Source organism: Cibotium barometz, chromosome 42 (genome assembly GCF_041138505.1).
Source record: "Cibotium barometz isolate CiBa-2024 chromosome 42, ASM4113850v1, whole genome shotgun sequence".
Taxonomy (NCBI): Eukaryota; Viridiplantae; Streptophyta; class Polypodiopsida; order Cyatheales; family Cibotiaceae; genus Cibotium; species Cibotium barometz.
The window spans coordinates 12,515,326-12,530,969 of record NC_141087.1 but is presented as its reverse complement, the minus strand read 5'-3'; the positions used below and the strand labels follow the sequence as shown (position 1 = coordinate 12,530,969).

Below are 15,644 nucleotides of genomic sequence, written 5' to 3'. Positions count from 1 at the left end.
CTTGCTCTTCTTCTTCATGATAGAAGTACTCATCCTCTGTATCAGACATGATGGCTGAATTTTCAGCGATGGCTTTCTTCAAAGCAACCACGAGCTCACCCCCTTCAGAAAGTTGATGATTGGTCCCGGGGACGGAACCTTGAAACCGGCCTCTGATAGAAAACCAGAGTGCGGTAGAAGCAATCACCCGTCCACTTGTAGTCTAGATGAGAAACAAAACACAGATTGGAGCTAGAGTGCCCAAATCTGAAAACACAGCGACACCTGTTGGCCCCAAAGCTTGGCGCCCCTCGCGGTATTTCTTTATTCAATTAAAATAATATGAATGGCTGAGTACAACACAAAGACCAGCCAAGAGTTTACACCTGTAAGTCCAATCTGACGGCCCACAAATCCTTCTCAGCACAGAGGATCTATGCACACAGATCTGTGTCATCAAACAACACACTGTGCCTTCCTCTGATCAGCCAAGTTCACTAAGCAGGCCAGCCATGGGCATACATCTGGCATAACTCAAGTGCATGATACATCTTCTCAGCTCAATCACACATGTGCTGTCCAATCTCTGTCTTAATCCCTTGTCAATCTGCCATACCCCTCCTCTCACAAGGGGGCCAGATAACACATATCTGCAACAGACATCAAGCAGTAGAAAGAGAGATAGATGAACAGAAACAGAGCTTACCAAGTTCAGCTCGTGAAACAACACTGGAGGAAGCAACAGCACCAATCTGTGCTTTGCAGGCACTTGAATCCACAACCCTGCTTCACACGTGTGCTTGCACTTGCCTGTATCCTCCTCCTGATGCTCACTCCTATGCTGTCCTTGAAAATACAGATCTGAAAATCAGCACAGTACCTGTCTGTACCGCCTCGGGATACGTGCCAGGAGTGGTACTTGCATAAACAGCCTGCTGTCCTCTCCTGTACCTGCCTGAATCTGAGTAAACAGTCTGTCCAGCACCTGTTTGCACCTGTCAGCACCTCTGCAGCAACTGTACTTGCTGTACCTTGCTGCCCGTACACTGTACGGCAGCCGTACAATATGTACTTGCTGAAAAACAGACTGTACAGCCTGTACAGGTCTTCTGCGCAACCCAACCAGCAGAGAAGAAGCCTCACAACCCTGCGCTCCTCTGTCCACAGCAAAACCAGCAGTCGTACAGCACTGTACGGCTGCTGTACGGCCTGTTACAGCTCACAGCCCACAGAAAACAGCAACAAACTGGTCTTTTTGCAGCCGCCTTGAGCTTCTATGCTTTTCCACGCTAGTGAATCATGCGCATGAAGAAAAACTCCTCTTTTGCTACACGACTCCCCAAAAAGGGAAGAGAGAGATAGAAGAGAGAGAAAACTCCTCCCCAAATTAATCCCTAGGGCCCCAACTTTAATAAGTTCCTAGGGCCACTAAGGCCTAGGGGCAAACTCCAATAAACATTAAAACTTAATGTTTCTAGTTCCCCCCTTCACATCTAGGGATGTCCACACATCTTAAACTCTGTCCGGGCACCCCCCATGTGAATCATAAAATATTCTGACTCTGCAACCACCATGCCCACACTTGTCCTGCTCCATTTTCACAGGGCCATGACAGTATCCTTCGCGGTGAAGCCAACTGCCTCCTCGCTCGAAGATGATGAAGCGTCGGAGTCCACCATCTCTAAGTGCACAAATGCCGGAGTCTTTGCAGCTGCGGCTGAGGAATCAGCACTCTTCCCTGTGCGCTTAGGACACTTCCTCCAATAGTGGCTTTTCTCGCCACAGTCATTACAGGATCTTTCGGCCTTCAGCTTCTCTCATTCTGAATCAGGCTTCTTCTCAGAAGACTTCTCCGGTGAAGCCTTCCCTTTGCCCTTATTGTTATTCCGGCCTTTCGACCGTTGGCCAGTTAAGGCCTCCGAACCTCCGCTGTAAGGAGGGTTCGTGAAACGTTCCTCCTTGTCCAAGACCATTGGCACAAGCTCCTCCCAGGTAATGGTGCTAAGCCTGCCACTCGTAATCAACGAGGAATAGAAAGCAGAATACTGAGCGGGCAAGTGGGACAGCAAAGTGATGGCCATGTCTTCAAATGATATCTCTTTCCCAGCTTGTAGGACTTCCTGTTGAAGGGCCTGCAGCTTGTTGCTGTGTTCCCGCATTGTCGAGGACTTTGCAGGGTTCATAGCCCGCATCTGCACTTCCAAGGAGATCCATTTCATGGGTGATACCCAGTTATAAAGAGAAGCCAAGTGCTCCCATATGCCTCTCGCGAGCGTCATGTGCTTTACATGATTGATCACTTGTGGTGTGCAGTTGAGGAAAATAAATGACCAAACCCTGGCGTTGACACGATCCCACATGTGTGCCTGTGCCTCTCAATCCTTCCTCGTCGACAGTAACTCCCCTTCCTCTGCTTCCGGCCGTGGAAGCCTGATGATGATAAAATCAGCAAGGTCATATGACTCCAGCACAGACTCCATCATGACCTTCCAGATGCCGTAATTGGACCCGTCCAACTGACGATCCACTAGGAACGTGGGGAGAGTCGGACTCTTCACATGCTTCTTAGCCATCTCTAGTAAATCTGCCATCGCGGGGAGTAAACTGAAAGGGTAGGTGGGTGGGAAAAAAAATCTGTAAAACCTGCAAGTGGCTGTCCAGCACTTCTGCCCGCCTTCCTCTTGCACCTTCTCTTCCCAAACAGTCTAAAACAATCCACCAATCAGCAACCTAACAATCCCCCTCTTGCTCAAGAAAAACTCCCAAGATCTATCACGAGCCTAGGGCTCTGATACCATGTCAGAATATGCAGCGGAAATGATAACCAAACTTGGATAGACAAGAGCAAGTAGAATGCAGAGAATAGACAGCACAAGAAACAGAGAGAGATAGGTGTGTAAACTCTTCTCTATACACAAGATCCCGCAGAAAACTGAATGAGAAAGTGGTGGGGGCATGGGGCCTATTTATATGCCCCATGTGAGCAATCGGCCAGCACTGGTGGCCCTCCACGACTCCATGAGCAATCGGCCAGCAGTAAATGAAGCCCACAACTGCATACAGCAAGTCGGCCAGCAATAAAATACTCCACGCTTGCTGATGGGCAGTCGGCCAGTCACACGTCTGCTGATGGGACAGTCGGCCAGCCACTAGGTGCTCCTGCCAACCTCTGGCATCCCTCCACACTACTCGAAAATGGGAAAAAATACGGGGAGTGAGGAAAAATGATAAAACACCTCATAAGGGCGGGCACACCCACAACAAAGGCCCTGGTGTATAAAAGTAGACAGGAGATGACTTCTAACAAATCCATCGCATGTTACGGGGCTAACACCAGATTGTCAAGACTTCATTCAGACTCGACGCCTACTATCTTAACATTTTTGAGGGATAGATACTTTACTTTTGATACAGACAATTATGATAGATGCTAGCTTGCGTCATAACCATGTCTGTGGAACAATTGTTCCTTTCATGTCCAAGACTTTCCGAGGTCTGTTTGGGAAGTTAGACTTCCGAGGTGACGAAGTACAGATTGATGATCTTTTCTAGAAGACCGGTTCTTCTCTTGTTTGGGAAGAGACTACTGTTGGCTCGGGCTTCAGTAGTAGGTTCTAAGTTTTCTCAGTTTTGTGGTTTTTTTCAGACCAGATTTATAGAGGACATCAAGATGAAAGCATGGTAGTCAAATGGAAGATACTTTTGGTTTCGGGATAACTCTTTTTACCTCTGGTACTGGTAGCATTGTTAGCTACGAGATACCCAGATGATCCATTTGCTCCGGATTCAGCTTTTGTGACACCAGATCCTACAAATGCACTGTGCATCATAAACCAAAGTGGCCTCCATGGCCTCATGTCAAGCCTCCAAGATCTCCCCGTAAGGCAAACCTATAAAACAAACCATAAACCATGAAGGGGGTGCAGGCATATTCGCCACCCAGCCATGACAACCGTGAGCAACGCTCACAATCTTGGCCATCCCCACTGAGCCACGAGCTAGAGCGTCATGCTCTCGTGAGTGCCCTGCAAGCTGCCATCATCCTCATCCGGTGTCCTCTACCACCCGGGGTTGTCCCCCAAGGACGACGGCCTCATGCGCGATGGTGCTCTTGCCCCATGCGCTCTGCACTCTTGTGCTCCATCCGTCGGTGTGTGCCCAACTGGTACCCCTCCCCCCAATAAATAGGTAAGGAACGCCCAAAAAGCACACGCTATCAATAGCGAACCAAAAAGCACATGTCCGCCCACAACATATTACACTCTAGCTCGCCAATCTGCCTACCCCTAGCGTGCACATGACATACTCCCCTTCCTCAAAAGAGCTCACTCTTGAGCTCAAGAAAAAGAACTCAAGGAGAAGTTGTCACACTCACAACACTAAAGAAACACCCTCTATTGGTCGAAACCAATAGTCTCAAGGACAATCCGACTAAGAGGTCGACCTGCTCAAGTAACATGACATGAGCGTCAATTCCTAGTGATATTATCCACACGCTCATGGCCACTTAGACCAAGATTCAAGGATCGTCGAGGGCAACAAAGAGAAAACAACACCAATTCATGAGAGAATGGAATCATGACTTTTTCACCCTCTCTCATATGGGACCTTGTTAGTAGCACAAGGCACTAGATTGGTTGAGATTTGCCCCTTTCTTGGTCTGAAATCTCCCTTCTTGTAAAACTTTTTCATACTTAATAGAAGTCTCTTCTCTGGAAAAATAATAAATACCATGTACAAGTGTCCTCGACTATCATGGCACATACGGATGCATGTGAAACAATGATAGTCCTGTAATTGTTGGGTTCTCAACCTAATAATAGCATTGGATGACCAAGCATGAGAAAACCCTTGACATATTGCTTCATTGAATAGTCCAGCCAATACAAGTGGAAGGACTTTCCAACCACAGGCAAAAAAAATCTAGTGTGCAATTTTTCATGATCCTTAGCTCTCCACTTGTGAAGCTTTTTTATGGCATCCCTTACATTAACTATAGTAAACAAAGAGGAGGTTGAAGGCCTTGGAAAGTGCGAAAGATAAGGTGGTGGCTGATTGGAAACATCAAGCAATGCCTCTACGTATGTGCTTCAATAAATGGGGGGGAATAACAACTCTTCATCACTGCACAAAGCCATTTCTGATAATTTGTAATCTAAATCCTCCCATAGCCAAGGAATCTATTTCCATTGTTGTAAGGTTTGTGCCTGCCTCCACCTTTCATAAAGATGTATGTGAAGGCACATGTGTGATATAATGACCTACATGTTACTTATGTGTAACATCATCATTACAAAACCACATCATCTATGGTTCAGGTTCTCCTAGCCCTGGGCATTTCCTCTCAGAGAAGAAACTAGGAGAGCTGGCACTCCTTTTAATAAACAATTTTGAATGTATTTATTGCACTTTAGCTTTCCATCTATTAAGCCGAAGCACTTTACCTTGGAGTTAAGTGGAGCTCTTTGAATTTCCCAATAAAAAAGACAATTCTCCAAAAAACCTAAATTAAGCTGCAACATAAAGTGTATAGCAGACACTTCCACTCTTATCATTTTGAAGGTTGAGAAAAAAGAAGCGTACCGATTCCTTCTTGCAAAACATTGTTTAAAGCCTCGAGCTCCACTAATCGATCCTCTGTTTCCTATGAGTATTATTGAAAATATGAGTGGCCAAGTATAGTGTTCTACTTTCACAGTTCAATGTAAGAAAAAATCGTTACCTTTGTACGATTAACAGAGAAACGAGCAGAGCCAATCTCCCTTTGAAGGAAGGAGAAAAAATCCTCATCCAAACTGAAATACAAACAAATTCGCATTACTAGACACCAAAGACCGTGTCTAGACCATGACAACATACAATAGCTTTCATGCATCTTAACGTTATTAGAAATACAGTTCTCCATAAATGCAGCTGGCAGAGAAGAGCTTTGATTAAAATATTACCAAAACAACAGAGGCCAAAGCAAGGGCATCCTGCTAGCTCTAGCCTCAGCAAATCACATTTTTTATTCATATTTTGAACATTTTTAACTCTCGCATACATAACTTTCCACCGAAAGCACAGACATTTCTAGGGTTATTGGCTATAATAGGTTTTAAAAACCAGACGTGAACCCCGATTCAAGGGAGAACAATGAGAGTTTGAGAAGGAAAGCACTGGGGTAAAGTAAAAGGCACTGCCTAGGACAGTAATTCACCACCTTAAGGCAATAAGCAAGGTCATGAAAGGGGGCAGGGAACAGACGGGTGGACCCCAAAAATAGGCCAGATTTAGCTCGACTTTGGGAAGAAAAGGAACCACAAACAGGCCACCCCCAGCATGGGCAGGCTATGGACTGACACAGCGCCCTAAAGCAACAGCCTGACTGCCGAAACAAGGTGAATGCAGTTCTTCGGGTTGACTAAGCTCTCTAAAACAAGATCAGGAGTTTAACTCTCCTAAAGAATACTTGCTTCCTTTCTAAAATGAGATTGGGTGTTTAAGAAAGGTAAACATTACTCACAAGACTATCTGCGGTTTGATACCTTTTCTTTTTCTTTTCCCCAGAAAGAGACTTCTATTAAGTATGAAAAAGACATACAACAATCACAGCTATAACCGGAAAAGAATAGAATCACCTCCCACTCCCGCATAAATATAACACGCTTTGCCTGTGCAGAATGAGAGGACCCCCGAATACGAGCCCAAGTAGCCATAAGAGTATGAATGATATCACCCCATATAGTACTAATGCATTGCGACCCAAAAATCTTGACACCCTCAATAGCCTCCGTGCATCTAGCTCTCCAGATCTGCCATGCTGTAATACTGGCAACAATCTCCCAACTGGTGTCAATCCTCTGTCTAGGGGGTGTATAATCAGAGTGAAACCTAATATGTGTATGGGAGATGCTGGCCGACTCCTCCTGGATGTTCCCTACTGCTAGTTGACTAGTTTCCAGCAGACCGGACTGGGAGGGCCAAGCAACTGCCCCCCAAGCCACTTGCATGGCGCGGCCACTCAATTTGCCCATAAGTTCGGCTACAGAACCCCAAATCTGTTGTGCAGTGCTACATCCCCATAAACAATGTTGTACAGTCTCAGAATCTGCTCCACACCTAGAGCAAGTAGGTGTTACACCGAAAACCAATCTCCACTCATTGGTGGGGAGACCACCATGTAAGAATAACCAAAAGAAATGAGAGATTTGGCTCCTTCTGTATAAATGCCAAAGCCTATGCCAATATCTGCGTTGTATCACTAGAGAAATATCATAGCTCGCTCAATGAGGCCTAAGAGTAGGGATCCTATGCATATGTCGAGTGAGGAGAAGCCTGGCATTCCGGACGGTGAAACTGAAAAAGGGAAAGCTTTTCAAAGGATCAAAGGCATCAATCCACTCCCACTCTCCTGGATCCCACTGAAGATATCTGCTAGGACTGCCACCATATAACCACAAATACCAAGAGCCATGAGTCACTATCTGAGGAGAAGGGTCAATGAACCATTGCTTCCCCAAACAACCAACAATCCTCACTGGACTAAGCCTAGTATCTGGGATGATCTCCTCCATGCTACATCTCCTCAATCTCCCTCCAAGCATGATAGAGTAAATGATGCAATCTGTAGCCTCCTGGCCCGAGAGAACAATAACCTACAGAGGTATGCGTATCCTCGAAAAGAGTCTCAACCAGCTCAGATGATAGTCTCCATGAAAGGTCCTAGAGAGCCACTCATGCGGAATAGCTACATCAATCTGATCAATACGAATGCGAGAGCCCCTAAGATACTGAGTGGATGCAGCTCTCCGATCCTCCGGAAAACTCTTAAAGCTCTTCCAAGCAAGAACTGTGTATGCACATCTCTTCCATTCTAACCACTGCATGTAATGAGATGCACCAAGTGGCTGACCGGCCTCATTCCTAATGAGCTCGTTCCACATAATAGGTTGTCGGTCAGCCTCATCCAAAGACCTAGGAAGCCTTTATCGCAAAAAAGGTATCTTGCTTCTCCATGCTATGACAATGGCTACAATAAGAGGGGAAGATGGTGCCCTGATATCAGCCTCTGTGAACAAAAACCGTGTGCTGGGCAGCCAATCTCTCCCGACCCGGGGTGTACATCCGAAAATCTGAGACAATAAAAAATCCTTCTAAGGCTCAGCGCCTGGTAGGAATCCTCTGACCACAAGTTCGCTGATTAACGCCCTGCACTGAACATCCAGATTGATAATGTTCAAGCCCCCCTCTCATCTGGGCTGAATAATTGTGAGCCAAGCTACCCTGGCACGAGTGTCTGAGGTGCCATCCAAACCCAACCAGAGAAAATTACGGATCAATCTCCGCAATTGACCAATGCACGCACGAGAGAAGCACCAACAAGAGGCAATAAACCAAGCCGAGGCAAGCAATACCCGATTAACCACCAAAGCTCTGGAAGCTAAATCTAATTTCTTGGAGCTCCACTGAAGAAGCTTCTTCCGGATACTCATAAGTACCGGAGCAAACTGCTGTGTAGGAGAAATATCAATCGCAACCTGGCATCCCAAATATCTAGCAGTGCATCCTCTACTGATCCAAGTAAAACCAAGCTCTGCATCCCAGGCAACTCTCGGTGAATCACTAATCCAAAAACCAACAGATTTGTGCCAATTAATGAATACCCCTGCCGCCAAACAAAACTCCTCTAGTGCTACCCGGAAGGAACATAAGCATATATGTGAGGCCTCCAAGAACATGGTTGTGTCATCAGCTAACTCAGAGTCAACCAGCTCCTCTTGACTACGAAGAGGCAACCTCAATCTAGAAATACTAGCAGTGGAGCGGAGAAAGATGCTCATGCCCTCTGCAACTATGATATATAATAATGGGACTAAAGGGCAACCTTGCCGTACTGAGCGAGAAATCTGAAACCGCTCTCCTCTATCACCACAAGCGAGCACACTACTGTGGGCATCACAATACATACATGAAACTCCCTTGATCCATCGCTGAGAGAAGCCCATACGGCTAAGAGTACCCTCAAGGAAGTCCCAATCCACTCTATCATAGGCCTTCTCAAAATCCAAGAGCAGAATGGCTAAGGGCTGATTGCTCACTTCAGCCCATTCCACGGCCTCCCAAAACGAAAAAATGTTATCAAAGATGCAAGAATCCATTCTGAGTATCATGAATGACATCCTGCAAAATTGGCTGCAACCTGATGCTCATTTCGTTAGAAAGAATCTTATATGCAGTCCCCAAGTAAGGTGATAGGTCTCCACAGGCCAATCAATGTCTTATCCCCACTCTTAGGGATAAGATAAATCAGCCCCTCAGTGAGAGAAGAAGGCATAGAACCTGTGTCCCACATCTCCTTGAGAGCCGATGTGATCTTAGCCCCAATCTCATCCCAAAAAGTAATGAAAAAAACAAGGGGAGAGGCCATCCTCCCCTGGACATTCACCATGAGGTAAGGCATGAAGAGCATGATTGAACTCTTGCATAGAAAAAGGGGCCTCCAAAGCGGCACACATCTCCTCAGTGATCAAATGTGGCAATGCATTTCAAACCTTCCTCTGTGCCCTGTGTCTCAAATCAGAGTGCGGCTCAGCACTAAGAAGCTGCTGGCGATAGAAATCAGTGGCAATCTTCCAACCATAAGAGGATCTGAGTGAAGAGTGCCATGTGAATCCTGCTGCCTGACACTATCTCTGACATGAGATGGGCCGTGAGTAGCAAAGAAATGTTTGTTGCATTTGCCACCCATCTGTGTCCAAAAGGATTCCTGGGCATGGTAACGGTACTCCGCACGCTGCTCAAGAGAGTGATGAAGTTATGCCCTAACAATACATAAAGAATCTGCAATCCATTGAGCATGAGGATGTTTCTCGTGCTCTTTCTGTAAGGCAATTAGTCTACATCTAATAGCCCTTTCTAAATCCAAGGCCACTTGCCTCTTAGACAGGGCACATGTGTGATAATAGTCACTAATATCACAGAGAGCAAAGGCCAAGCTTTGAGAGGCCTATGAGATATCATGAGATCTCCAAATATCAAGCATACGACGTGATAGCTTTGCATCTAAAAACAAATGATCAGGGATGCATACATGGGGTGCTGATCCATGGCAATTCGGATCTCTAATACATAAAACCACTAGGCAATGATCCGATTTAGAGGTGCCTGTAGCAATAAAAGTATACCCCCCTCTGTCAAGCATGCATCCACATAAAATCTATCTAACCGTGCATAAATACATCCTGCATCCCTTCTCCTGTTAGACCATGAACAAAGAAGAGTAGATGGTCTTCTCGAAATGTCATCCTCATGCCAACAATCTCTGCCATGAATGGAGAGTATAAACCTCTCCCAAGACGCTCTTTCTCAAGAGGATGCACCAAGCCCTCATGTCCACCTCTTTTATCCGTTGGCATCTCAACCAAGTTGAAATCCCCACCAATAATCCAATGGTCAGCAAGAGGCATCAGCATAGTGAGAGATTTCCAGAAGACAATCCTCTCACCTCTATAGTTAGGAGCATAGAGGTTGAGAATACCAATGCGTGTAGTACCCTGCATAAGAAGGATCCACTATGCTCTCGCAGGCAAAATGACACCATGTTCAATGATACAAGGCAAGATCAAAGCTGAAACAGAGATACAAACACCACCCTTGGTACCAATAGCTGGTGACCAAAAGGTGTGTCCTAAGAGAAGCTTGCCTGATCTCCCACACTGGCTAGCAGCCAGTTTATGCTCTTGCAAGAGCAATACATCCATAGGTCCACCTGTAATTGCACAATGAAGCTGGGTTTTTACAATTTGTTTCCGCCGACTCGGAAAAAAACCCCCAAGACCCTGAATATTCCAAGAGACAATCCTCATAAGGACTTAGAATAGGAACGACCAGATCTCGTGGTCGACAAAGGACCCCCTTTACAGACGGAAGTACGTCTCGCATACGTAAGGGAGGGAAAATCTGACGATGTAAACCTTACCTCTCTCTCCCACTCTGGGGAAAAGCCAAGGCTAGTCCTCAAAACTGGAGAGGTACCATGACAATGCGAATGCGCAACATCATCCTCAAGGATACAATCATCCTGTAACTGTAATGCAGCATCCTCCTGTGAAGGATCCAAATCATGTGCTTGCAAAGCCTCATCTCCAAAGAAGGATCAACATCCTCTGAGGTAAGAGCTGCATAAGGGTTAGGGTGCTCCACTAGGGGTGTGGGTGAAGGGGCAGGTACGAGGGTCCAAGAGTGCCTGCCATCCCTAACCACAACCCAACGCTGTGTGGTCTGTTGTGGCAAAGGAGCAACTGGAGTCTGGGCAACTGCAGAAGGCATCTGATGGGTAGGACCATGCCGCCTCCAAGCATGGCCCCTCGATCTGGGACAATCTCTAGCAATGTGGCCCTGTCGACAACAAATCCGACACTGGTCAGGTCTGCCTGCAATCTCCATCCTCTGGTGGAAATGAGATCCGTCAAGTCTCTAAAGCATAATATGGTCGTCTCAGTAATTGATGGATCAGGAACAAGCACAAGGACCCACGGTACACCATCAAGAGTGGCGGTAACAGTCACGGAAGTTGAGGCGGGAGAGCCCGGAAGGGCTAGTACCTCTAGAACCTAGCCAAAGGATGTCCCTATGGAAGCTAAGGCTTCCAATAGAACTGAGGAAGAGCACGGAACCACAGCGAGACCGGGGTAAGGCGTTGGTCCTCCGCCACTGGATCAAAACCCACCTGGTACTGAAAGAAAAAAATCTTCCTAGGGCCAAGAGGGAAGGGGCTGCCAGCCAAAACCTGAGAAGTAGCTTCTGGAGAATGAAAGTCCACCTAGAAGAAGCCTTGACCAAGCAGACGAGTATCCTAGAAGTGCACAATCAGCTCTGAAGGGAGAGTTGCAAGAAGCCATTCACGGGAGGTGAGTTCGTCTTGAGAAAATTTGATGATTCTCCCGGCCAGTGGGTGTGACGAAAGATTGGTTGTGGCAGAAGAAGCCATAAAGCCAATTGACAAAGTGTGGGCGGCCGACTTGAATCCCAATAAAATTGTTGCTGAAAGAAAAAGGGGAACGGGGGGAGGAGAAGGCAGGTGCAGCAAGGTGGAAGCAGAATGCGGGAGCAACAAAGGTGGGTGTAGATGAAGGGAGGGCAGAGGCAGGAACAGATGGGGGGCGGCAAGGCGGGAGCAGCTGGGGCAGAGGCAGGAGCAGAAGGGCAGGCGGGGGCAGCAAAGGGGCAGCAATGGGGCAGGCAGGAGCAGCAAAGACAGAACGGGAGAAGCTGGGGCAGAGGCAGAAGGGGTAGGCGGGAGCAGAATGGACAGAGGCGGGGCAGAGAACAGGCGACTAGGGCAGAGGCGGAAGCAGCTGCGGCAGAGGCGGAAGGGGCAGGCGAGAGAAGAAGGGGCAGAGGCGGGGGCAGGAATCAGCAGCGCGAGCTCCTATGTCAGCTGGAAGAAATCTTGATCCGGTGATAGCACACGAGCCTGCAGATGGCCAGTTGCATGGCATCCAAGCTTTTGAAGTGGATAGGCAAGCAATTTTTCACCCCTGCTCAATTGTTGATAACTTTTTTGACCTAAGAGTAGTTAGTTCTTTTGGACAAAAATATTAATCTTTTCTTCCACTTTCAAACTTTATGTATCCAATATACTTTCCCTCCCCCTACATGCTCACATACATGCATGCATACACATACATATACATATATATATATACCTAGATGAATCCAGGAACATGCCCAAATTCACCTTTTAGGAACGTGCATGTTATATACTCATGGTAGTCAACCCACAAGACTATATAACTATCAACTCCATTATGCATAGTATGGCCTAGATACTACGACAACCCCACTAATGTCATCAGTGCCCAATAGTGGATGTAGAACTCTGTATCAAGATATGCTCTCACACACGCACTCACTCACTCACACACACACACACACATAAGAGCATATATTCACACAAAGGCCTTCGTACTGAGTTTCTGTCAACCCTCCAAAGCTCCAGGGCAGACTCAGCCATAATGAAGCCTAGCACTAAGGGAAGTAGCAAATAGAAAGAATTAGTTCAGCAAATAAGTAGTTGATACGGCAAATTGCAAATAGAAAGAATTAGTGCAACAAATAAGTAGTTGATAGTACAGCAAATAAGTAGTTGATAGACATACATATACATATATGTCTATCTATGTATATGTGTGTGTATGTGTGTATACGCTCACACACATACATATATATTGTAGCATTGAACTTTATTACAAAATTGGTAGCTCAAACAAGTAAGAGAAGATGTCACAGTGCATACATTTTTTACTTAACACATCTTCCCAATCAGCACAAGAAGGAAAGGAACATTGGCATCATACAAGAGAAAATTTACCGAGGCCGACAACGGGCAATCTCAAATTCAATATCTTGAGCTTCTGTGTCTAGCAAGAAATTCACCAAGTCTGCATTTGTTTGAGGAACAACTCGTGCCTGTATGTCCCCAGAAAAACTAACAATTAGCACAGAAACGCAGGTGTAAAATGTCCAAGATAATCATCACAAGAAGAAAAAGCCATATGTTCAAAATAATCATTATAAGAAGATAAACTCATATGTTCAAAAAAAGGGACAATAACTTATCTTACACTGCTTTTGTTTCAAGGTGCAGCAAATGAACTTTAGTCAAACAAATGGGAGAGATAAAAGGACTTAGCTGGAAATCCCCCTTGCTTGTGCCCCCCTCCTATGCCCAAGCTTCTCCTCCCTACCTCCCCACCCCCTCTCTTTCCCTTCCTTGAGCACAACCTCATCACAAACAAGCATTCACAGTCAGTTGTCCCTTAGCTGCTCCCAGCGACAAGGCCCATCTCCGCATCTTCCGACAACAAACATATCTGCCACCTCATACACAAGCCGGCACTATGTTTCCTCCGATTTGACAATTACTACTGGCAAATGCTAAACTCGTCCAATGTATAACAGAGGGATGTGTGTTTAATTGAAGTCAGAAAAGCATGAAGCAAGAATAGCACTCCTTGTTATTAATAAAAAGTTAAGCCCCACCTTCTCCTTGACGCAGTCTCTCTCTCTCCCCCCCCCCCCCCACCCCTCCCACCCCACCCACCCCCCCCCCCCGCCCCCCCCGGCCGTCTTCAATGAGTGCTGTGAAGACAGGATGAGATAAATAGATGTTGCCGAAAACTCATCCTTTGATTACGTGTGCCATGGTCTTGACTCTTTCAATGCAAGCTTTGGCTCTAATATCAACTATGACGAACACCACCACAAATTTCCCCAAATGTTCACGAAAAAGATCGTTCATCATTTGCTGGAAAGTGGCTGGAGCATTGGTTAACCCAAAAGGTAATACGAGAAACTCGTAATGGCCATTAGTCCGAAAGGCGGTTCTTTCGACATGCCTTGCTGGAAAGTGGCTGGAGCATTGGTTAACCCAAAAGGTAATACGAGAAACTCGTAATGGCCATTAGTCCGAAAGGCGGTTCTTTCGACATGCCTTTCATGAATACGTATCTGGTGATAGCCAGTACGTAAATCTATCTTCGTGAAATATTTCGCTCCTGCTAACCAGTCAGGGAGAGGATAACGGTTCTTAATTGTCAGCTTGTTCAATCTCTTGTAATCTATACACATTCTCCAAGTATTGTCCTTCTTTCTCCTAAGCAACACAGGTGCACCCCAAGGTGATTTACTTGGACGGATCTGGCCCATCCTCAAATAATCTTCGAGTTGTTTAGCCAACTCATCTTCCTCAGCTTGGCTCATCCTATAACGTGGAATACTCACAGGATGAGCACCAGGGATCAAGTCAATACGATGATCTACTGCCCGTTCAGGTGGTAAACCCGATGGCAATTCCTTAGGAAATACATCTTGAAACGAATCAAAGTATCTTCTGTAATTCTTTGCTTTCAAACACACTTAATTCATTCACATCCAAGGAAGGGATGAGAAAAGAAGAAAGTGAAATCAATACACAATGGAGAGCGGTATACAAAGAAGAATTCATTATATTTCCAAAATCAATTGTATTTACAAGAGGTCCCTGAGAGGGATGGATACAATCACCTAAAATACTATACTTGGTGTCCCTATGCTGAAAAGAAAAAATATGACTAGACCAATCTATCTGGACTTCAAGAGTCTTAAACCACTCAATCCCTAATAACAAGTCTACATTTTCCAGATGCATGACGTAGCATTCCAGAGTGTCTTTGTAGTCCTGAATCTGGATTGGAAGCATCTCCACCTTGCGATCCCAAACTTGTCTTCCCGCAGGTAGGCGTACCTCATAGGTATGGTCGCTGATCAAGACTCAATTTCTGCACAAGTTTGTAGTTAACAAAATTATGCGAACTGCCAGGGTCTAAAAGAATGTGAATCTTATGGCCCTTCACTTCTCCATAAACGCGGAGAAGATCATGCATGCCAAATACCTTAGAATTGAACAGACAATCAGAACAAGTACTAGGGCGAGAAAGTACAGTAATTGACATACCTGTCAAAGACAACTGGTTAACTGTCTTTGGCTTGGGTTGTCATGTGCATCAGCAATGCCATGGACCTTCTCAAGACTAAATCCAGAAGGGGCAAGCAGATAAAGAACATGAACCAGTAGAAGATGGACATGGAGCAGGACTTGGAGCAAACCTTGATCCAGAAGTGAGTCGGCTGGCTGTAGGAGG

The 15,644-nt window shown here is 45.9% G+C and overlaps 1 protein-coding gene across 1 annotated transcript in view; it reads right to left on the bottom strand.

The window, feature by feature from the left end:
• LOC147614175 (dimethylallyl, adenosine tRNA methylthiotransferase) overlaps window positions 1-15,644 on the bottom strand; it is a 69,631-nt gene that overhangs the window by 22,226 nt on the left and 31,761 nt on the right. The window contains exons 3-5 of the mRNA XM_086780712.1: window positions 13,334-13,431; window positions 5,702-5,774; window positions 5,563-5,623 (exon numbers count right to left, since the gene is read on the bottom strand). Of these exons, the coding sequence (XP_086636838.1) occupies window positions 5,563-5,623; window positions 5,702-5,774; window positions 13,334-13,431 (232 nt within the window). The remainder of the gene's footprint in view (window positions 1-5,562; window positions 5,624-5,701; window positions 5,775-13,333; window positions 13,432-15,644) is intronic.